Source organism: Empidonax traillii, unplaced genomic scaffold (genome assembly GCF_003031625.1).
Source record: "Empidonax traillii isolate 1590-97213 ecotype Southwest subspecies unplaced genomic scaffold, ASM303162v1 scaffold284:size1552100, whole genome shotgun sequence".
NCBI classification, from domain to species: Eukaryota; Metazoa; Chordata; class Aves; order Passeriformes; family Tyrannidae; genus Empidonax; species Empidonax traillii.
The window spans coordinates 440,417-464,203 of record NW_020955477.1 but is presented as its reverse complement, the minus strand read 5'-3'; the positions used below and the strand labels follow the sequence as shown (position 1 = coordinate 464,203).

The 23,787-nt window shown below is 46.3% G+C and overlaps 1 protein-coding gene across 6 annotated transcripts in view; it reads right to left on the bottom strand.

Annotated features, from left to right (window-relative positions):
* Positions 1–23,425, bottom strand: part of FN1 (fibronectin 1) — a 52,805-nt gene extending 29,380 nt beyond the window's left edge. For all 6 annotated transcript variants that reach the window (XM_027890356.1, XM_027890360.1, XM_027890355.1 and 3 more), the window contains exons 1-19: positions 23,245–23,425; positions 22,884–23,012; positions 21,263–21,400; positions 19,421–19,552; positions 19,155–19,292; positions 16,725–16,883; positions 15,130–15,330; positions 14,520–14,699; positions 12,856–13,032; positions 12,046–12,198; positions 10,088–10,216; positions 8,357–8,500; positions 6,462–6,583; positions 5,061–5,238; positions 4,769–4,945; positions 3,063–3,191; positions 2,862–2,951; positions 2,129–2,323; positions 501–773 (exon numbers count right to left, since the gene is read on the bottom strand). In XM_027890356.1, coding sequence (XP_027746157.1) covers positions 501–773; positions 2,129–2,323; positions 2,862–2,951; positions 3,063–3,191; positions 4,769–4,945; positions 5,061–5,238; positions 6,462–6,583; positions 8,357–8,500; positions 10,088–10,216; positions 12,046–12,198; positions 12,856–13,032; positions 14,520–14,699; positions 15,130–15,330; positions 16,725–16,883; positions 19,155–19,292; positions 19,421–19,552; positions 21,263–21,400; positions 22,884–23,012; positions 23,245–23,401 — 3,001 coding nt within the window. In that variant the 5' untranslated portion in view covers positions 23,402–23,425. The remainder of the gene's footprint in view (positions 1–500; positions 774–2,128; positions 2,324–2,861; positions 2,952–3,062; positions 3,192–4,768; positions 4,946–5,060; positions 5,239–6,461; positions 6,584–8,356; positions 8,501–10,087; positions 10,217–12,045; positions 12,199–12,855; positions 13,033–14,519; positions 14,700–15,129; positions 15,331–16,724; positions 16,884–19,154; positions 19,293–19,420; positions 19,553–21,262; positions 21,401–22,883; positions 23,013–23,244) is intronic.
* Between the last annotated feature and the right edge of the window lie 362 nt (positions 23,426–23,787).

Sequence of the window (23,787 nt, the reverse complement as noted above, 5' to 3'; positions counted from 1 at the left end):
AAATCTCCATCTTCCTTGCCTGTGCAGGCAGAAGTGCTACTGCTGACAGTGGAGTCAGGTAGGCTACGTAGCTGTCAGAAGGAAGGTAGGGATTTTCAGAGCAGTCTCAGCAAGGCTCCTAAGTCATGCTGAAATCCGCCCTAAGGTATCCACACACAGAAAAAAATAAAATTATAAAAATCACAGGCTGTGATCTGTGCTGTAAAAGAACTGCAGGGCCCATCAATTCTCAGTCAGTAATAAAAAAGTTGAATTCCAGCCATACGAAATTGTTTTAAAGCACCATGAGAGTTAAACTCCATTGGAAAGCCCTGGAGGAGGATAAATCTGCTGAAGAGATCATTGTTACACTGAATGAATTCCCAGCCCTGTCATCCTACTTCTGGGATACCTCCTGGGCTATAACTGTTGCACTTCAAGTGCTCTGTTTATACATTTCTCTAAGCGACAGACAAATACGCACTTCAAAAGGCTGAAAAAAAAAAAAAAAAGACACTTACTGGTGGTTTGCTCTCCAGTCAGAGGTTTGCTCTCCCTGCCCTGGCTCACAGCGAAGATCTTAAAGAGATAAGTGGTTCCTGGGAGCAGGTCGATGACTTCAGCAAAAGAGCTCCTGGTGATGGGCAGCCTCTGGCCGTGCTGGCCGGGCCGATTGACAGGGATCACCTCCACGCGGTAGCCGGACACCTGGCTCTGCGGGGGGGTCCACATGATGGTGATCTTGATGTCAGAAACCTCCACAAACTGCAGGTCTCTGGGTGCAGGAACCTCATCTGAAGAGAGAGGGATGGAACAGTGTCAGAGGGAGTCAGTCCTTGGCCGTTGGCGGGAGAGGCTGCAGGTTTCCATGGAAGGCAGAAAAGTTAATTTTGACTGAACAGTGGCTAGCCTAAAAACATTTACCAAACTGAGAAGTCATGGTAACCTTACTGTAAACATGTCTACACATATTCCCATGTGCTTGACAATATTCGAGCAGATGACAATTGCAAGTGTCACTACCTAGTTGTCAGTATTTTATGCCTTCACTCACAGAATGTACCTGTGACAGAAAGGGGAGTGAAAGGCCAGATGTAATATGCTACAGAACTTCAAGTATATGCAGAACCAAAGCTTGAAGGGGGAAAAAAAAAATACTTCAGGGACTGGAAACAGTTACCTCCTTTTCAAATTAAAAGAGAGGGTTTTCAAAACCCACAGCATGTTCTGAGTGTCTATAATTAACTTAAAATCCATCTTTTATAATTTAACAAATACAGGGGCTGATCTGGCCTTCCTGTAGTCAAAGACAAAAAGCAGTTCCCTCTGTGCTGGTCCCCAGTACTGCACCCTTGAATTCCTCTGTTTAGATTAAGTTTCTTCAGATTAGGACTGATACTGCTCTAAGGTTAACCAGTGCACATTTTCGGAAGATACAGATGCCAAACCATAAAATCATTGAGCTGAGTTCATTCCTGGTAAATTCCCATTTGAAAACACACGCTTCCAACTTGCAGGACCATCAAATTCCACTGCTTACCACATCAGATCCCATTCTTGCACTATTCTTGCTTTTGGTTTGGCGCTTCAGTCCAGCTGGATACTTAGAGAACCCTGAAACCACTACTTTTTGAAATAGTGAGTGCCTGCAGTTGAGATTCTATGGTGTTGTTTTGGCACATCACTCAGTGCTGAGGAATCTCCCACCCCCACTGACTGCAATGGAAAATAATGGATAGGACTGGAAAGGAGAGGGAGAAGTCAGGTGAATGATTAGAATTTGTGTTGTGGTGTCCAAGTACATCACCTTGAACATCTGCAGCCAAATACTGAGGCAAAATGATACCCCAGGCTCTTCAGATGATCTCTTGGCAGAATCCCCCTAAGATAACTTGGGAAAAACTGATCTCTTTTCTGCAGACAATGCAAGACCCACCTGCAGTCCAATCCCTAGGAATTACAACCCTACTGATGCAGAGTAGTGGCCCATGTCAATAAGGAGTATGAATTTACTATAGAGTTTCAATACCAGTGGAATTTACAATTAAAAAAACACGATGAGGGACAAACACATAATTGAGTTCACGTAAGCATTCATTTAGCTACTCACAGAAAGCTCAGTGGCTGATCTCCAGAACACAGCCATTACCTGTGCGTGGGACGCCAGTGGTTTCCTGCTGGATGAAGATGGGAGTACTCTCCTGGTTCTCCTCCACGGCATAGATGCTGATGTTGTACTGAACTCCCGGCATCAGGTCACTGAGCGTTACAGAGGTTGCAGTGTCGGGCAGGTTGAGCTCTGTGCTGCTGCCTTCCACAGAGGGGGTGTAGATAATTCTGTAGCCTAAGGCAAGAGAAATTGCAGTCCTCAGCACAATCAGTAAGCCGGCACAAAGAGTGCTGGAAATGAGGGCTACACTGATCTCCCTACTGAGGTTCGATAAAAACAGTCCTCAACTTCAGCAGGGCCTGTGGCTTGTCCACGTTCACATCCCATCTACAGACCATACACTCATAATGCCTTCCAAAGCAAAATCTGACCTGGCTTAGAATATTTCTGAAGTTTGACACGTGGATTTAGGTCTGTACAGTTCTCACGCTGGTTATGGGAGGGTCTGGATGACAGGTACAAATAAAAGGTCGTGGTGTTTGTTTTTATTCAACACAAATCCAGAAGGAGCTGTGTTGTATTCAGCCTCCTGAATTGCTCGGTTCAGACACTGAAACCCAGCAAATGCTAAACCGCCTGTGTGCTTTCCAGCTGGTCTCAGACTGGGCAGAATTCTGCACTAGCCCTTTCTCCCAGAGGTCCACTTTAGTTTCTTTTTTCACCTCCACTTCAGGTTCTACCAGTAATGGAGGTGCACTCCGGCGGGACCAACCTGTGATGGGAGCCTGTGGTCTGCTCCAGCTGATGACAATTGATGTGTCATCCACACTTTCCACTGTGTGATCGGGAGGTGCATCAGGAGCTGTTTAAGGCAATAAACAGAGAACAGCAAATGTCAGGATAAAAGGTAATGAAACATCACTGAGCAAACAAAACCAGCTTTCTAAGTGCAGCAAGAGCCACCCACACATACCTGTAGTCTGTGAAGTAGACAGGATCAGATTCTGCTCTCCTTCTTCAGAGATCTGATAGACATTAACAATGTACTTGCGACCAGGAAGCAAGTCAGGGATGTTGACAGAAGTGGCTGTGCTTGGAAGATCTAAGGAAGGCAGGAAAGAAAAATTTGTCTCAGCAATTCCATCTTCTTGCTTTCTCTCCAAATTAAATAATTGAGACCTCTGTTCTAATCGGGGCTGAATCACTGTCTTCCTGCAATAAAACAGCAGTTGTTCTGCGCTGTGTCTTTGGGCCACCTCAGAAAAGCTGTGTGGAGAGCTGGGACAAGTCTCCTTACTCAGCAAGCTGCCACCACCTAGGACAGCAAGGCTTGATGTGTGACATGGCAGGGCAACTGGAGCAGCAGCCCCCTGCACACCGCTGGCACGCAGCCATCTCAGCTGAGTACTTACCTCATACCCTGCCTGGTGGATTTTCAGTAGAGAAATGTATGGAAAAACTTTCACAGGAATAGGTTATGTGGAAAAACTGACTCATGAGTGAAGAAGAATGATATTATGGGGGCTGGTGAACTTCTCTCCCCACTCCCTTCTCCCAGATGTCCACCTACGTGCCAGATGTAAAAATTCCCCATGAAGCGGCTCCTCACTGGCCAAGCATCTTAAGGGAAACTGGGAATTGCCTTTCAATTTGCCTGTAAACCTCTGTCTGTAGACAGATGAGCTCAGGAGCTGCTCCACAGCACAGCTCAGCTGTCTGGGCGGACAAGAAAGGTGGTGACAGTGCTGGCAGTCCCCACGTGAGCCAGTTCTACTCAGGAGTTCAAGCCTGAGACTTCAGGGGAGCAACAGTCCAGGGAGAATTTTTAGGTCAGGGGATTACTGTTCTTTTTCTCACATTGCCCTTCTGTCTCACTCATATCCCTTGTAGCCACTATAACCTCAAATCCTTGTGAGATACTGCTACTAGCATTGTTAAGACAGGAAATCAGGAGAAAGAAGTTAAGACGAAATTCCATATGTTGACACAGCCTCCACAGTAGATACTGGAAAAAGGGTTTCCTAGGTCTGAGTCCAGTGACTATAACCACCTTCCCAGCTCAGCTACACTGTCACGTTATCAAAGATGAGGAAGATCAATCCAAAGAAAACAACTGATAGAGCAGACTGGAACAGACATCCATGAGACAACAAGCAGCCAAGAGGAGGTATCTGGGAAAGATTTCTCTGACCATTCCGGTGGAAGGACAAAGGTATGGCAAAGGAAATTATCCAGGAGGCAGGTTCAGAAAACAGATATGGTTCTCTTCTCATCTGCACTGCTGCTCACCTCAGGATGCTGTGGGAGCCAGTAACTCTACGTGATTTCAAAATGGAAAAAGACTGGACAAATTCATGGAGCTGAAAGGAATAAATATATCTACCCACAGTTATTGCAAATCCACCTATCCTGGCTCAGGGAGTTTTCCTTTGCAGGATCCTGGCATGGTATTCTGAGGGGCATTGCTATATACTTGCCTCGTCCTCTTACAGCCATTGATGGAGTGAGGACAATGAACTGAGTTTTTAATCTGAGCTGGTGCTGCCGCTGCCCCATCCTAACAGAACCATTGGAAAGACAGCGAGATGCTGTTTACCCCAGCTGCACTGGCTGTCACAAACCAGGGGTGTGATGCACTGTCAGCAATACTTTGGTCTGGCAGACTCAGCAGTGTCTCACCAAGGTACTGTGGCTCGTCACCCTCCTCGCTCAGCTCGTACTCAACACGGAACCCAGAAACTGTGTCGGAAGCAGAAACCCAGGAGACAACAAAGCTGTTGGCTGTGATTTCAGTGACGGACTCAGAAGTAGCAACCACGGGAGGAAGAAGGGTTGTCTCTCCTGAAACAGTGTTGCCTGCAAGAGAGAAGGGAAGTTTAATTAACCATTGCTGCTTCTGTGTTAATGGGGACACACTGAGCAAGGACTTGAGTGAAGGAGATCCTGGACGGCCCCTCTGTTAAAAACTCACTTGTCACTGCTGTGGTGCTGGTTGTGGTGAAATCGAAGCGGGTGACTTCTTTGTGGCCATACTGCTGAACACTGATGAGCTGTCCTTCATAGATCACACCGGGCTTCAGGCCTGAGATGGTGTAGGAGTTCTGGTAGCCAGGGATGGTGGCTTCCTTCCACTGCCTTCCAGAGTTTTTCTGCAGGGAAAGGGACACTGAAGTAGTGGGAGACTCCCTAGCCAGCAAGCAGGGGAATCTAGTGGCCTAATGTGCTGCACAGTTACTAACCACTGTAATATTTAAACACAGGTATGACTTGAAGGGTTTAATGCACAGACAGAATCAAGTGAAAAGGAGATGAGAGAAGTGTCCCAGGAAGCAGGGCTAATGGCATTTTGGGGGTTAGGTATTACAATGGTAAACTAAAAAGCAACCTAGCTTTGAACTATTTCCTTTAAAAAGAGCATTATTTGTAATATATAAAAAATTAACTCATTCCTTTATCGAAAGTGCAGTAAGGGATGAAGGAATGGCTGGAAAAATATATATTTGAAGGCTGTTCACAATAACAGTCTAAGCCATCATCTGAAAACAATATACAAAAAAAGTTCTTCCCTTCTACCCTGTATTTGAACTCTATGGGAAGCCCTAAAATAATGCTCCATCCTCTGAGGTCTGTGTGCTTTAAAGCCCATTTCATTCAGGCCTTCATCCAAGATACACTGAAGGCAGTAAAGAGTCTTGAGTGCCTTGAATGGCTTTGGATCAGGGCCTTCATTGTTCTCTTAATAACAGGCAGCATGGAGGTATTAATGTTCTTAATCATTAAGTGGTCTTTTGTGAAGCTGCGCTCGGGGGAACTGTAACACAACTCATCTACATTGGTTAAACTGACTCATTCCTCAGATAGCAATGAAACACCAAGCAATGGTTAACCAGCTTTGGCTTACACTGTACAGGAGATGGGAGAGGACTGTTTATTTAATCCTACCCTAGCTGTTTATGTCTTCATATCCTACTCATCTTTACCTCCTCATTAATAGGATAAAATGTATTCCAGCTGTCTCTGGATATGCACATTACTAAAGCAGTGTTTCTTAGGATAAAGAAGCTTCCACAAGGGTTTACATTTCTTAAGGTGAGGAAGAACGTAAACTTGTCTGCTTGTTGTCCTAGTGCTTTGTTTAATAAGATACTTAATGAACACAGTGACCAGTAAAGTTTGGGCAGGAAAACATTAAATGTTTATACAGCACTGGCTGTCTTTGATGCTCTAGAGTAGCTGTTGACCTTGACAGGATAAGGACACGGAATTAGCAAATCGAGTTTGCTGGAATTGTGTCACTCGCTATTTTCAGACACCAGAAAAAAGCCAAATACAGTACTTTTGATCCACAAATGAGGACAAACGTGGCACTCACCGGTCTCCAGCGCAAGATGTACTTGGTGATGTGAGATCGCTCGGGGGCATTCCACTGGATGGGGTGGGAGTTGGGCTGATTTGCACTCTCTGTGATGATCACCTGAACGGGCCCACTTGAACCTGGAAGGAAGAACTGCAGGTTTTAACATACTGGGGATGTTCTTCTTCTGCCTTTGTTGTGGAGTCACGAGAAAGCAAGAAAGTTGCATGGCTATAGTATATATATAGCAAATCATGTGAAATACACTGTCTTTGTATCCTTAATGCTTCACTGTTCCTTAGAAAAAACGGTGAATTAGAAGATATTCTGGGGGGGAGTTTAACACGCCCTGTTTGACTTAATTTCCTGTGAGTTATCAATGAAATAGAAAATGAGAGGTCTAGTGTAGAAAAAGTCTGCAAAGACGAAGTCACATTGTTCAAAGAGAGGGAGGGAATTGCTTTTATCAGTTAATATCTCCTGCAATGGGAGCAGGGAAGCTGATGAGCAATGTCTGCCAAACCTAAATCTAATCTTGCAGCATGATAAGGGAAAAATTCCTGATCTGACATTGAAATACAACCTGAGAAGAAGAACTAGTCTTTTACTATTTTATTAAATTTCTATATCAGTTGATTTGAAACACTAATTTTGTGACTTTGTGGAGCACTCCACAGACAGTGAGGCTGGTCTTCTGCACACAAACCCCACCAGAAGGGTTGGTGGAAGTCTTGAGGCAAGTCAGGCCCATGAACTCATGAAAATACAAGTTCAGCAGTGCTCTAATGCTATTTTAGCTAGACCAGGCTCAGGCATATTTTCTCCACAAAGCTCTCCAGTGGAGAAGGAAAGATTTAATGATCCCAAGGCTCTCCTTTCAGTCCCTCCCAGCCCTGCTGGGGAGGTTTCACTGAACACTCAGCAGCACTGTCCTCCGGCTAGTTCTCAGAAAATCCCAGCAAAGAGATCCCTGGAATCTGGGGAAAACTGTTTTAGTCATTAAATACCTTCACCCTCACCTCATTCCTGACATTTCTAATAATAATTTATTTGGACAACCATGTAACATACATACCTGCTCCATATTTAACAGGGCTCCTAGGCAAACAAAACTGTGACCACAGGCAGAACATTTCAAAGCTCACCTAACCCCCAAGCCTACGCTCAGAAACATTAGATTTGGGTTATTTACACATTTTCAGTCCCTCTTGTGTCTAAAGCAGCCCAAAGCCCTGGTCTCCAGGTTGGAGGCACGCATATTTCACATAGCTCAGGCAGATGTTTGTTTAAGCAGTCTGACAGGAGTCAATGAAGCTCAGCAAGCCTTAATATTTCACCTTATTGAGAGGAAGACAGTGGCAGCTGCAACCTTAAACGGGAAAGTAGAGAGGTTCCCCTTATCATGTTCTGTTCAGGGAACTGAAGCTGAACAACCAACAAACAGGCATTGCCCATCCCTATGAAGAGTTCCTGGAATTGCCTGGACAAACAAGAGTTCAAATATTTAATTTCTTCGGGGCACTGATCAGGCAAAACGTTTCATTCCGTGATGGATTCTGCTTCTGTAGTGAGTGGCAGAGGAAGGACCACACATGTACGATTTTTAAGCAATATCAACTGAAGACCACACGTGTGATGTCACTAAATACCAGGAGGCAACCCAAGCTGCTGTGTGAACTGATAGTGACTCTCTACACTGACCCTGGCCTCAGGAATAGCTGCAAATAGCCTGCTCCTCTCCTTATAATCATCACACCTGCTTGTGTCTGCCAGGGGATGGGGGGAAACTGGCTCTGTTTGAAAAGGAAACTGAAAAGTATAATGTGCAGAAACCTGAAGTGGTGAGGGGTGCCAAGTTTGCTTTCCTCACATCTCACTGAGCAGAAGAGTTGATCATCTGTTGGGTTCCTTACCTGGGTAGGTCTGCAGAGGCTGGCAGTGCCATTCCCCAATCCCACGCCCGTAGCAATAGCACTGGTATCTGACCCCATGGACGTACTTCTCCCAGGAATCTCCAATTTGGTAGAAGGTCCGGGTTTCTGAATCCTGGCACTGGTCTAAAGGCACAAAAGAGACAGTTCTCCCTTCATCTTACAGCAGCTACAGTGAAAAATCCAAGCTGAACACAGAAGAGTAAGTGACAAGAGACCTGCATGCACAGAAACGCAACACCAACGTTTATTTGCAAATATAGTTAAGTAAAGAGAAAGCAGCCACAGAAATTAAATCTCAAATCAAGGTTCTTGGTATATCACTCCATGTACTCAGTTAGAGGTTAGGGGGCTCACTCAGCTGTGATGCATATCTTAAGATACTGTTAAAGCCCAGGCTATTCCCCTGGCAAGCTTCCCAGGCAAGTCAATGGGGTGTTCCTTCAAGAAAGGATTTTATCTTCTGTGGATCCCAATTCTGCTCTGGCCAGCCAAGTTCATCTCTCATCCAAAGCAAAACCATGCTGCTCTCAAGGAGATGAATGGCAAAATTCCTCCTGGCTTCAGCAGAATTTAGTTAAACTTTAGAAGTCCCATGAACTTTCAGCAAAATCTTTAGAGATTTGCCATTGTATAAATTAAAGGAGGACAGATCAGATCCTGAAATCAGCTTAACTAGTGTAAATACAACACAGCATCAGCACTGCAGTACACCTTGTAGTCTGGCAACTGCCTGTGTTCCTGGCCCAATGGAAATTTTCAGTAAGAACTAGCATTATGCTTGCTTGGATAAATGGGAGCCTTATTTAGAGAGCCAACAAAATTAAAGCTTTGATTGTACCTTTACGGACAGCTGAACTTCCCCCTCCCTTTCTTTCAAACTAGTAATTTTCAGGAGCTTTACAATCTAAGTTCCTTGAGTAAACATGGACAGGTATTACTGTAAATAAAGCAGAACTTCACCACTAGTAATTTCTAATAGATTTTCTTGGCAATGCTTTGAAGCTCTCTTGGATTTAGTAATTGCAAACCAAACTACCAGGTCTTATCTTCCGATCAAGGAAGGAGGGGTGGCAGAAGAGATGAAATCTCATTCCTGCAGAGAACCAGGATGGTTTTGGAAACCTCCAGAGCGCTATTAACACGTGTTCTCATCCTGAGCTTTCTCTCTCTGCCAGAACAAAGGGCAGCCAAAAAAATCAATTCAGTCCAAGGTAAGTTAATATACACTGGTGTTCCTTCCTCAGTTCACTGAGAAAGCTCCTAAAGATTTTAGGATAAAGGAAAGAAAACTGATCTTAGCATCAGTGCAAGTTGTTTGCCAGTGTTCAGCCTCAGAGCCCTGTAAACTAAGCTGACAGCTCGGGTACCAAAGCTCAGCCAAATCACCACACCCGGGGGCTAAACCTGCCCCACTACCACAAGCTGCTACATTTTAAGACACATGTTGCCCCAATCTATTACTACTGCATCCCTAACTTCCTCTGTGGCATGTGTGATAACCCAAGCTTATATCCTTAAAATTCCAAATGCCCTTCCCGCTTACCCTCCAGCAAAATCCAATATTAATTCTAATTTTTTCTGCAGTTGCGGAATTCAGGACAAAGCGGGCAAAGACTGGGCCCAAATTCACGCACCAGTTTCACCATCCCACATTCAGACTGTACACAGCCCCGGAGCGTGCTTGGCAAGTGGGAAGAGCTGGTGACTTACCAACAGGGTCGCACTTCCATCTGCCCCGGCCCTGGCCGAAGCACGTGCAGTTCAGCATGTGCCCCTCGTCGTGACGCTTGTGGAAGGTCTGGTTCACGTCATAGGTGATGCCGTCCACGATGCACTGGTCTGTGGGAGAGACAGCAGAGTTTGTCAGCAAGGGTTTTAAGTGTTGGGACAGAATCCTTCTGCTTGTCATGTGGTTCCCTCTGCTTGATCAGTGCACAGAGACTGACCATGACAAGCTCCACTGAAGCAAAAGGCCAGCACTCCTGAAATCTGTGGCTGCCACAGGTCAGTGCTGCATCCACATCACTGCTCCTGAGTTCAGTTATCAGCAGTGTGCAAATAAGCAGCGCCTGCAGAAAAGAGGTCTGTGGGATGCAATCTGAAGTACTCCAACTACAGAATTGCCTTGTTCTTTTTCACAGATTCCACATGTGGATGACAATCTAAGCCAGCACACTGACTCTCCAACTACCTTCTCTGGGGAAGGTCTCGACTGAAACACCTCAGATCATTGGAACTGCACAAAGAGAACACGGCTTCTCCCAATTCATGAAGGCAGCATGAAGAAGTACAAGCATTCTTGTGATGTTATTCTGTTGGGTATCTTTGCTCCACTTTGTAGCAATCAGAAGGCAGGAGCAGATCTATTACACGCACAAGATGCTACTGCTGTCTATTACTCTGCTCTTCCTTCAAAATACAGGAACCAGACCCCCTGTTTAAGTACAATGGTATCAGTCTGTGAGATTCAATGTCAGTGTGGGATCTGGCCCAGAATTCCTAATGCCAGTCTAATCACAGCAGGAGCAGAAAGACAAAGCAAACATGCAAACCACCCCAGAAGCATGTTGTTTTGTTAACAGGGACCCAAGAGACCCAAGTTCAGTTCCGGAGTCAATCCCAGACCATCTGACCCCGGGGATGCGAGTCCAGGCTTTTTCATTCCCCACCACACTTTCCCACACCATGGGCACAGCCTCAGGATAAACCAAAGAGTGCTCAGACTCTCCTGTGGGCGCCAAGGTCTGGTTGCTGTGTTTAAACAGCTCTACTTAGATAACCTTTGCCTCTTGAAAAAACAAAGCATCTCTACTCTCCTCATCAAGAAAGACCCCTTTAATTCCAGAAGGAAACTGCAGAGAACCAGCTGTGTAAGTGGAAAAAGGAGTTCCACGGAGCAGAACTTTGAGCAGTGCCTTTCCGACTGTTCTGAAGGAAACACATTTAAAAAATCCCTTCCAAAGCCCTTGGGTGAGCCTTTCCCTATAAATTATATCCCATTTCAGCAGTGGTGTTAAGAGTCCTTTCTTGGCTGCTTGACAGCAACCCCCCTGCCTTTTCCAGACACGAAGCCAATGCTGTGAGCTAGCTGTAGGATGATCAAATGTCTGTGCTTTTAAGTCTTCTTTTTTTGGTATTGCTTAAGCACTTCTCCACTTGGACCACTCATACAAATAAGTAAATAAATAAGAGCAATCTCAGTGCTTTGCTGCCAACTTTTCATACAGATTAGCCAGCAAAGGGCTAATCCAGCACAAAGGAATTGAAAATTTCAGAGCAGAACAATAAAACAGAAAGGTTCTGCATTCAGACTTCAGACTAGTCTGGAGTTTTGTCTGCTCTTGAGGGGGGAAGGTGCTTCTACTGAGCTCTCCATTAAGTCACAGCAATGCCAATTCCTTAAGGTAGAAAAAAGAAGGGAGAGATATCTACTGATCAAGCTAATCAAGGTTTGCCTCTGCTTGTTAGTTTGCAAAGATTGGAATACACTTTCCCAACACAAACACGGCAGGAACTTCACAGCTCCTCTAATTCCCTTCTCACAAGAAAAGCTTGATAATACACAGCTCTTGAGCAAGGGCTCAAACTCAGAACGATGGAAAAGAATACCCCTTTGTCCCACTGCTCCCCTTAGACTAAAGTGGTCATATCAACATGCAAATCAGTACCTCTGAGCTGGGAATAGGCAATGCAGGTCCACTCTCCACGGCCATTTCCAACACAAGTACATCTCATCATGTGGCCCATGTCGTGCTGCTTGTCCCACTGGTCCCCAACACGGTACATGACGCCGTCGTTGGTTGTGCAGATTTCTTCATGGGCTGGGTGGGTGGAAAGCAACAGGATATTTTACATGGCAAGGATTAACAAGATCTTGAGGGCTGAGACCATCTGCAATGCCCCTTCACACCATGCAGTGGTTTCTGATCTTAACCAGGAAGCTTTAGGTATTCCCTCAACTTGGAATAGTATTTTTGCTGGGTAATGACATTCTCTAAGTGCAGATCCCCTGCAGGGCCTGATTCATTTTAATTCTCATTTGAAAGCTACTAGAAATAGTTCCTGTACCATGTCCAAGGGGTGCCATGTGAAAGAATCAGTTCTTGTTCCACACATGCCTTCCTATGAACTCGGCCATTTGAAGAACTCTGTGTTCCACAAGCTGTTTAGGGACTCAGATTCTACATTACCATCAGTTAACCAAGGGCCTTTCATTTCAGAACTGGGAGTCACATTCCATCCCACATGTCCCCTGCTGACACCAGAGAGATGAGCACTGAGGGTCAGAATGGACCACAGTCTTTTATTACCATTTTCAGGGTTAACACACTGATATCATAATTCCAGACTTACTCCTAACCACAGGTCAGCCAGGAGGAAACGATGAGCTATGAGGGAAAAGCTTTGGCAGGTGCCAGATAAAAACCTCACGTGCACAGAGCACTTCAGTCCAATCCCCTTGTGGCTCTCAGCCTTACCAGCCATGGGGCAGAACCCAAACTTCTGGTCGGCGTCGTAGTTCTCGGTGGTCCCGCACCACTTCATGTTGTCCCTCCGGCCCTCAGACGTGCAGTCAGTGTAGTTGCGGTTGTTGTACAGGAAGGGGAAGTGGCACAGAGCACCATTGGAGTTGCCACCCCGTGTCTGCACCAAAACTGTACAAAAGTGAAAAGAAAACAGCTGCAGATGAAGCCTGCACTCTCCCCTAGCAGGCATGGGAGAGCTTGGGAAAAAAAAAAAAGCCACTAGCACTATTTTTTCCCCATGTGCACCCTGTGTGTTATGCACAGGCCTCTTTTCTTGGCTTTAGTTAATTCAGATCTGGAAACATAAGCCTTGCACAAGGTCAGTTCAGTTCAAGCATTGCTTCAGAAGGAGCTGCAGAGTCAGCCATGGGAATTCCTGGGGACCAGGGAAAACCAAAGCTGACTGTGTTTGGGATGTAGCTTTGCAGACCCTTTGTCCCAAGGCCTAGGGAATGAAATGCACTCACAGTTCCCAGCATACCTGTATCACCTCACTGGGGCTATTTCCCTTGGGCCCTGAGGAAAACCTCTGCCCTCAGGGAAGGGTTACAGCTCAGTTATGTACAACAGGACGAGCCAAAACCTCTCTGCAGGCTGGAAGCTTCATGTTTTGCAAGCAGCAGTGGAAAGAGGTCTGTAATCTACCTGAACTAATCACCTCTTGAGCAACCCTGCTTTACAAATAACGGGAAACAAGGAGGCATTTACTGAGGTTTTTTTTATATTAACATTTCTCTTTTCCCACAGTGTATCACAAGTAGCCTCACTAAAACAAGAATGTGTGTGTGGACAGAGACAGTGTTTTTGGGGTTTTCTTTGTTTGTTTATTTTTTTAAAAAAGGAAAGAATATTATATGTGCTGCAGAGAAAGGCTTGACTTTTTCAGGAAAAAAACAACTGAAGTAGAACAGAATTTTTAACCAAGGTCTGTGCAGTATAAGCAGTGGCATTTTCGTGTGGCAACATGAAAAATTCTCTGCAGGGTCAGACCCCAGAGAAGCTGCCTGGATACTGTTCCATGGATGCCTGACAGGCTTTCCAGGAAATGCAACCACACAGGTAGATCCGTGCTGGGAAGGGAATGCTGACCATGCACAGACAAGAGGGAATGCTGCTGCATTAGTCATGCCCCAGCCCTTGATCAGAGACCACAAATCACATTAAGATCACTGCTATATATGGCAGCCTGGCTAGATAGCCAGGATGGAGGGAGCGACAGGACTGCACAAACTGTACTCCATGGATATCCTCCTCTTCACAGCCTAATATGGGCATTGCCCTAAGCAAGTCATCCAAACAAAGCCAAAGTCCAAGCATCCTTTAGATCAAAGCTCCACCCTGACCAGGTACTCCCTTTCTAAGGACAGCTCAGAGGAGAGAGAACAGGACTCAAAGGGTATACCTGCAGCACCCTGAGCACCCTCCAAAGATGCCAAGAGCACACAAGGGCTTTGTCACCAGGCAGCCCTCCATTCCTAGCACTGCCCTGCTGTGAGGCAAGCTCAGAGTCCCTCCAGACTGCTGGAACTGGTCAGGCAGTCTGTTCCTATTTTCTCTGCTCCTCCATCTCTACACAAGGGTCACGTGGATGTGAAGATCCCCTGAGAAGCACTCACCATTCTGCTCGGTACAGAAGGAGTATCTCCTGTCCTGCTCGAAGTTGGAAGTGGTGCTGCACCAGAGGTGCCCATCTGTGCGGCCCTCGGTGGTGCAGGAATAGAAGGTCCTTCCGTCGTAGGTGAAGGGCAGAACACAGGGCTCTCCATCAGAATTGCCACCGTACGTCTGGGTCACAGCTTTAAAACAAGCAAATCACAGCATTAGACTCTGGTTTAAAGTAATCCCCCAAATCTCAGGGCTCTAAAACAGCAACAGCCCCTCTGGGCCAAGTCGCTGGCTGCTGGGAACCCACACTGACTGCCATGGACCCGGGCCAACACACACCAACAGACGACTTGACTCCACAGCTGTGTCATTCTTTTACATTCTTTTCTGAACATACATTATTGCAGCTCCATTCGAATAAAGTTATTAATGCTGCTCCCCGAGGGCTCTGTTTTCCCTCACAAAGTTATATATAACTCAATGGGAAACATTACAGCCCCAGAGAAGCAGGCTTTAGATAACCAAACCAACCACTTCTCCAGCATTTCTTCAGATGACACACGGGGGCACGAGTCCTAAAGCCCTCACTGGGCTGGACAGGCTCCCAACACAAAGTCATACCTATCTCCTGGCAGCTGACTCCGTTGCCCAGGCAGGTGCAGAGCATTTGCTGGCTGCCTTGTGTCTTGAGCCACTGCATGCCCACAGAGTAGACCACGCCGTTGTCAGTGATGCACTGCCCGTAGGGCTGAGGCTGCGGCTGCTGGGGCTGGGGCTGGTACAGCGCGGTCTGCACGTTGGTGAAGCTGGGAGAGCCGGATCCTGCAGGGCAGGGGAGAGAAGGGAGAGGGTGGGATGTGAAGCGGAGGAGCAGAATGCCTCAGTTAAATGCTGGGATAAAAATAAAAAAAACCCTCAGGTGCTCCCTCAGATGGAAGGCACAACCCTCTTGGCGTCCCGAGACACGTTTTAATTATTCCACTTTGCAAACTTCAAAATTAGAAGAACGACTCCCCTTTCTGTTAATGATAGCCTCTAATTTCCAACACTGTGGAGTGGCCTTAGAGAGGATTTAGAAATTGCTTTTCACAGTGATTGTTTAGAAGCCATTTATTTGGAAAAAGTAAAAAAAATTGAGTTGAAGGAAATGTAAAATAGAAAAACCAAAATCAGTGACAAGGCAATGAAAAATTACCATGGAATTAGGAAGGTAAGGCAAAAAGGATTAATGTTGAATTTTTTATTGAAAAAAACCCCAAACTACAAATGTATTCGTTTACTCTGGAATTTTTAAGCTTTTTCTCTCACTATTGTTACAAATAACATGCCAAAAACTTTGAGTCAGAGGCCTGTTGTCTACATCATGTAAATTTTTGTTAATGATTCCCACAGGAACCTCCACAAATTCAGCTCTGCTGAAATAGGCAAAATAATAATGGAAACAAAACACTGGCACCCTCGAAGTGTTGTGCATTGTGAAGTTTAGACCATATGAGAGCTTGAAGTTAACCTGCTGGTACCAAACAGCCAAAGGTCATTTACCAAGAGAAATTTACTGCAGGTACTGCAGGAAAAGACAAGTTTTACATTGCACTCACTGATAAGAAATCTAGATACTTAAAATGACAAAAAAAGAATTTAGAAGCTGAGCGCTTAAACCTTGGGCACGAAAAATATGCTATCTATAAACCAGGTAATATTTCATACCAGAATTACAAACTATCTCATGTACATGTATCAAATAGCACTGTATACATTCCTTGACATTTTTTGGTTTTTAAAGCTCAGCCATTAGTAGGTGTATTTATCATGTCAAAGAAACCAGATGGTCCTGGGGGATTTAAATTAAGGACATTTCAGGAGAGTTACCCTGAGGCGAATACATAAAGTTCAAACATTAACTTGGGAGTGCCATGCCTCCAAGACAAAGATAATTCCTATGGATGCAGGGCCCTAGCTGTGATTTACTGCATTGTGAGTGTGCAAGGAATCCCATCTGCATGTGCAAGCCCCATTTGTGCACAAAACCAAGGTATGAACTAATCTTGTCTCCACACACACAAACAAGGAGCATCTCCTGAACTCTGACCCTCTTTGTTCCTGACCTTTCCCAGACAATTACCTACCTAAATTAGGATGGAACAACTCAACCCCAGGTCCTAGCCATTCAAAAGGTGTCCCTTTCCCTACATTTGGTGCCACGGTGTCCCACTCACCAGTGCTGGTGGTGTGCAGGGACGTGTGTCTCTCGCATTTCCACTCCCCTCTGCCGTTGCCGGTGCAGACGCACTGAAGGAGGTTCCCACGGTTATCCTTCTTGCTCCAGTTGTCTCCAATTCTGTACGAGGTCTTGGTGTCGTGGTCGTTGCACCGATCTGTGTAAGGAACGTGCCTGTTAGCTCTGTCTGCACAGGACTGTCTTCACCTGGCAGTTTCTAGCACTGAACCACCATCTATCACACAAGTGGGAGTTTATTGAAACTCACTGCATTTTCTGTAGCCATCTGTTACAAGCCCTAGATGCACTAAAGCCTGCACTAAACTGCACAGGCTGAGAGCACCTGAAAGTCCTGGTGCTTTGGCCTATGGGAAATTTCCCATTTATTTCCAGAACTGCACTTTCACTTTGGAGCCATTGCCAAAATGAGCATCATAACATTCCCAGTGAGAACATGGTAAGCTGTGTTCCAAATCGATGTGAAAAACCATGCTCTATATTGAAAACATTCCAGGTAGTTGTTTAAAAGCCATTTTAAACCCATTCTGTCTATCATAGACCTTTACAGCTTAAAACTTGTTTTCATGTCCTTCTATTCCTTCTTTTAGTGGTGTTGTTTTTGAAAATAGAAGTCTTTTAGCTGGGTCATTTCATACTACACACAGTTCAGGGCTCTCTTTCAGCTGGAAGAAACCAAAACCTGTTTGAGGGCAGTAAGTTAAATTCCATTTCTTCCAACAGAAGTATGCATGAAGCTGCAGTAAGGTTGATATAAGCTGCTCATGCCACACCAGAACACTGGACTTTCTAAATCTCCCTGTTGTCTCTAGTAACCCACAGCCCCCAACGAATTGAGTAAATGGGTTCAAAGGACAGCACAACAAACTACTTTTGTCTGGATGCCAGATCCACGTGGATTAACCAGCTCTTCTTCCATTACAACGTTTTTACCTACTTGTTCAAGGGAAACTTGATACAGTGGCTCAAATATAATCATGGATCAATGAACATGGATTTATGAAGAACTATGGAAGGACATACACATTAAGCCAGATTGCTGAGAGAGCACATGGGACAGAATATGAATGTAGAAAATATGTTAGTAATTTGCAGTGCTAAAGCGACCAAAAAATTTAGTATTTGCCAGAAGAATGGTAAATTGGTGATGTATTCCTCACTAATTTCATTTATTCAGGTTTTCCTCATCATGTCATTTAGCAAATGTGTAAAAAACCTGTCTTAAGGACACTTTTCTCAAGTTAGACAACAAAAAGCTGAAATGTCTCCCAAGAAACCAGCTGTGATTCTGGAAAATCCTGGCTGTAAAAGATAAACAACATCAGCACACACTGAAGTGTAATGCCACTTCATGGGCTACAGGTATCATTTTATATGTATAAATTTGAATTTCCCTATTTGATTGCAATTGGAAAACAAAATGAAAAATGAACAGGTCATTATATTGCAATTTCCCCTACAATACAACAGGGTAGACTGAGTTATGGCAAGAAAGCTACTGCCAAATACATTTTATTAGTAATAATAACTCCTCCAAAATTCACAAACAACACACTCTGTTTTATTCATTCCCATTTGACAGTTAATGATTTTTTTCCCCATGTGTTTTTAACAGATTTAACATTGTCAAGGCTGGTTTGACTTTTATTGCTTATTTCTTGACCAAGTCTCTCCAGATCTTCAGTATTAATCCCAACCCTCCTCAGTGTTTCAGTTCTTTACAGGTCTGCTGTTTATATCAGCAGAAAACCATTATTTGTGTACCTTGAGGCAACTGAATATGAGGCAATTGAAAGGCTCCAGAGGAGTTTCTCAAACTTTGCATAACCAAAGTATAAGGTACAAAGTTAAATTTTCTTGAGACAACTGGTATAAAACAGAGATAGCTCCACCACAGAGCTTGCTCCTAACAGAACTGGAACAGAAGGTCAATAAACCAGCAAGATTTTGGATTTTAAAAGCCCTGTTTGCTTTGCAAATACAAATATAATGGAATATTTACGGTAATGTCCCTCAGTGATGCAAAAACCTAGGGGGGGGGAAAAAATCACCTGTGCTGCAAACAGGGGAGGGAGGAGAACTGACAGGTGAAAGGGTAGAGCAGACAAAACAAACCCTGGTTTAGCTAATACAAATCAAACAGTAATAGAGGAAAAAAATACACTATTTTAATCCGGCAGATCGTGCTGATGGAATAGGAATGGAATCTTTAAAAGCACCTAACTGTCCCTCAGGAGGCTCCTTAAAAACACAGAAGTGGAGCTACTAGGTAAACTCTCTGCCATTTTGTGGACCAAACAAAAAAAACTACTGTCCTTTGCACAGGGCAGACGAAGCAATAAATAAGAAAAATCAATGAAAAATAAACAAATAAAACGGAGTAGCTGGCAGTTGCCAGGCTGGCACTTACTTCTGGAGGTGCAGGTGATGCGGCCGCTGCCCTCACCCAGGCAGGTGCAGTCCACCATCATCCAGCCCTGGTATGGCTTCTCCCAGGTCTCTCCCACCACATAGGACGTCCCGGCCGTGTTGTCGTAGCATCGCTCAGCTGTGAGAGGGAAGGGGATCAGAGCCCACCCAGGGCATTCCCACATGGGGATGCCTCAGGAGAGACAAGGAGGAAGGGGCCACGCACCCTTGACTGTGCTGAGGGAGAAGGAGGGAACAGCCACTTACCCACAGGCTTGCAGGTCCACTCGCCCTTCCCGTTGCCCAGGCACACACACTCCAGCATGTACCCGCCCGTCTCGTGAGGCCTGCGCCAGGTGTCGCCGATCTTGTAGGACTGGCCGCCCTCATGGCAGCGATCTGTGGAGGGAGAGAGGGGAGCTCAGGTGAGGGACACACCGGGGACAGCATGGCGGGGACCAGGTAAGGGCCACCTGGCCAGGGGCAGCTGGGCAGGAGGGAGGCAAGGAGAAGGAGGCGGACAGGCTGTGGCCGCCTCCTGTATCACCCTGTCAAACAGCACTCGCCATTTTTTCCCCTGGCACCGCCATTTTCTTTGCCTCCCAGGCCCTGTTCTCTCCTTTCAGCTAACCCCCTCCACGTTCCAAACCACATCTGAAACCTGGCTGGTGAAATGGGAATGTCGGGACCTGAGGAGGTGCTGTTTCTCCCTCACACCCCTCTCCCAGGCTGAGGGCTGGTGAGGAAGGGTTTGCCTCCATTTTATTAGCGGTGATGCCACTCGGGCTTCTCTGTGGCCATCCATGAGGGGCACGGTGGCCAGGCCATCATGGGGAGTATAAGGAGGTGCTTGGTGTGAGGGAGGGAAACACAGTGAGGGCCGTTTGCAAACAGAGGGTCTTCTTCCACGGGAAAAAAACAAACAAACAAACCAAACAAAAACCCAAAAACAAACAAACAAAACCCCCATAACTTTATTAGGAGCCACTAAAATGTTTTGTGGGCTCATTTATGAAAGCAGGGAATCTAGGAGCTCCGAAGATTGATTCAAAGCCAGTTGCAGTCAGTGAGACTCTCCAGTGAGCTCTAAACCAGGCTGATGATGAGGAAACGAGACTGCTCCTTTGTTTGCAATTTCCTGACTCTTTCTTTTCTTACAACACTTATCATCCCTGCCCAATAACACACCATTAAATTCAGAAGGGCTCCAGCTCTACTTGTTAGATTCAATGCATTATTTTTTTCCCATGCTGCAATGATGGCTGGTTTTTCAAGTCCTCTGTGGCAACACTACTATAGGATCAGCATGTGTGTCTTAAACAAGAAACTGGACACTTACAAGAACAAGACTTTTCTCAAAAGGTGCCTCAGAGACTTTGAAATCTCAGCCTAGAAATCCTGACACAGTGATCTTCATCTGTGCTCATAGAAAGTGTAATTATGAACTGAAGGGAAATTGTGAACAATCCAGTGACTCAATAAGGAAAGGATTTCCAGACAGAGACGTGAAAGGGGATCTGGGGAGAAAGGACCAAGGGAAGTAAGGGAAGATCAAAAGGAAAGTATGGCTCAGGGTAGTGAAAAAGGAATTGCAGAAACACATTAGGCTGCTGTCTGGATATCCAATCCCAGTTCCCTTATGGACAAGTGTTGGATGACATTTCTGGAGGATGGAGGACTGACCCTCGGGTGGCATTTATTTATTATCATTTATTCTGAGTAGTCCCATTAATGCTGATGGTGTATCAGCAGCTGCAGAGCAGACCCTCATTCTTTTTTCCAGTCAGAAAAACTACTTTCAAAGGTGTGCCTGTGAAGATGTAACACGCTCTTGTACGTAGTAAATGCACTAACCTGTGTGGCTGGACACTAACAGTAATATTTGGCCTATGTTTTTACACATAGCACTTGACCTCTTAAAAGAGGAATTTGCTTGTGCAAGTGTGTGTACATGGGGCAAGGACTTTCAGCTCCAAAATCCTGACAGGCTTTGGATCAACCTCCCCTGCAACTCTCTAGCTAATAGGCACTGGGAATATTGTGCATATTGCTCTGGAAAATATGACACCAAGGAACAATAGCTCTAGTAATAGGCTTTTAGTTACATACTGGCAATGGTGCAGCTGATTCTCCCACGTCCAGCTCCAATGCAAGTACAGTCCCAGATCATGGAGTCCTTGGGGCGCTCGTAGGTCTCCCCTACTCGGTAAGTGGATCCCGTGTATTTGTCAAAGCAAGTCTCTTCAGCTGTGAGGGGGGGGAAAAAAAAACAACCAAAAAATCAGCTTCATGTAACCACACCAGTAACATGTACAGTCAAGAGCAACACACATTCCTCGCCTCCAAGCACAGATACTCCTTTTTTTTCCTGTGGAAAAACACCTATCAGTCTCCTTTTTCTTCCTGGGATAAAGCAGCACAGAGGAAGTTGGGTGAAATTTGCCTTCTCAAGGTCCCCCTGATGCTGAATAACCTTTTCTTCCCTCCCCCAGTGAGCCAGAAGTTGCTGCATGGCACTTCACAGGAATGCCTGTGAAAAGGATCAATCCCAGCTGCTTGAAGCCAACAGCACAGAAGACAGGAGGGAACAAACATCCCCTGGAAGCTGTGTGCTTTGTCATGCTAATCCTCTTTGTTCTGACCTGGCAAAAAATGAGTGTATTAATCCCAAATTCTGCAGCAGTCCCACCAAAGTCAACAGCAAAGTTCACTAATTGTGAATTGTTCACACTTGTGCATGAGTAAGTGACTACAGAATGCCAGTGCTGCCACTGGACTCAAGATCTGCAACAGCACAACTTTCTTCACTACTGGACAGATAAAGTTCACTGTGTCATAAAGAAAAACTTGCTATTGGACTTTGAAACTCTAAAACTTGGGAATCTCTGCAGTGGAAGTAAAGTTATACTGAACCCTCTTTTATGGAGGACTGAGTACTCCTTAAAACACTCCAGCCCTGAGGCAGGCAGCACACGAGCCCTGCAAAACAGATGGCTGGGACGCTCCCATCTGTCTTACATGAACACTATCAGCCAGGAACCAGTTTTTCTCTCTTCTACCTCCATAGCAGCATAAAGAAATTATGGCAAACCAGTGGCTTCAGACCAATAAATACAGATAGATTGCATCTGATAGTCTGAACTACACCGTATCCTGGAGAGACGCATCCTCCAGCAGACCTCGCATTTCAACTTCTTTCTGTTACCTAAACTTTTTCTGCACAGACTAAACAATCTCATTTTACACTCAATTATAGAAAGCTCACAGCACGGCCGGGGGGCTGTGGAAAGTTGTAAGCTGAAATATTTTTAAACAAGCTGACGACACCGCACAGCTATGAAAAGTTGGGGTGAAGCAATCAAACAGCGCAGAGCCAGAGCTGCAAAGTGACTCCAGATTTGAACTTCCCCGTGCGAGTCCAGGAGTCAGTTCAGTTCATTATAAAGAAGAGGTTTGGCTCCAAAATTAATGTTTAGATCCAATCCTCCAGAGAGATGAGTGATGTTTGGCTCAGGATTCTGGTGGCAGGCCCATCACTAATGAAAAGCATTTCTTAAAATCCCAAGCCAGATCTTCAGTGTAATTGAGTGTAGATCCCATTACTGACCCTAAGCACCGAACTTCAGCAGAAAACCCAGGCTGCCAGCTCTAACTCGTACAAGGCTTAGCTTACTCGGCACCAAAAGCCATGCCGGGGTCTCGACGCAGACAAAAGGGGCCACCAACTTACGTTCGGGCTTGCTCTCGCAGTTGAACCCTCGGCTCCCACCGTAGCAGGTACAGACCAGCGTGTTTCCCAGGTAGATGCGCTCCCACTGCTGGTTTATCTGATAGTACCTTCCATTGTCATAGCAAGTCTCTGGGGGGAGAGGAGGAGGAGGAGGGGGATGCAGAGGGGGAAGAGAAGGCAAAGTTCGGTGTTACCGCGGGCGGCAGCCGGGAGGGAAGGGGCGCGGAGCGCACACGTGTGCGGGTCCCGCCGAGCCGAGGGCGAGCGCGGGGGGGCACACGAAGCCTCCCGGGGCCACCGGAGCTCCCGCGGCACGGCCCGCGCCCTGCCCTGCCCTGCCCTGCCCGCGGGCGGTACTCACGCTTGCCCTGCGCGGGGGTGCCCTGCGGCACCGACGTGGTTTGGGTCTGCGCCTGCCGCCGGCTCTTGCCGCCGGCTCCGCGGCGAGGTCCCCCCGCCGCCGCGGCCCCCAGGCAGAGGGCGAGCAGCGCCAGCCGCCACACGGTGCGGCCCGGCATCCTGGCACGGCTGGGCTCGGCACGGCTCGGCTCGGCACGGACAGCCCGACGGACGGGACGGCGGCGCCGCCCGGGCGCTATATAGGGCGGGCTGGGCGGGGGGAGGCGGCCGCCGCCGCCCCGCCGCCCATTGGCCTCGGAGCCGCCGGGGGCCGGGCGGGGGCCGCCACCGCCCCGCCGGGCCCGCCGGGGTGGGAGGCCCGTCCCCCCTCGAGCGGAGCGGCCGTGCCATTTTGTACAACATCTGGATGAACAAAATGGCCTTTTTTTGGGGGGGGGGGAAGGAGAGGCAAACTTTTCTTTTTTCCTCCGAGTAGCGCTGCCTGTAAGCGGATACTGCTCCGTTCAGGAGGAATAATGTTCTGCACAGGGGGGAAGGTGAGGTG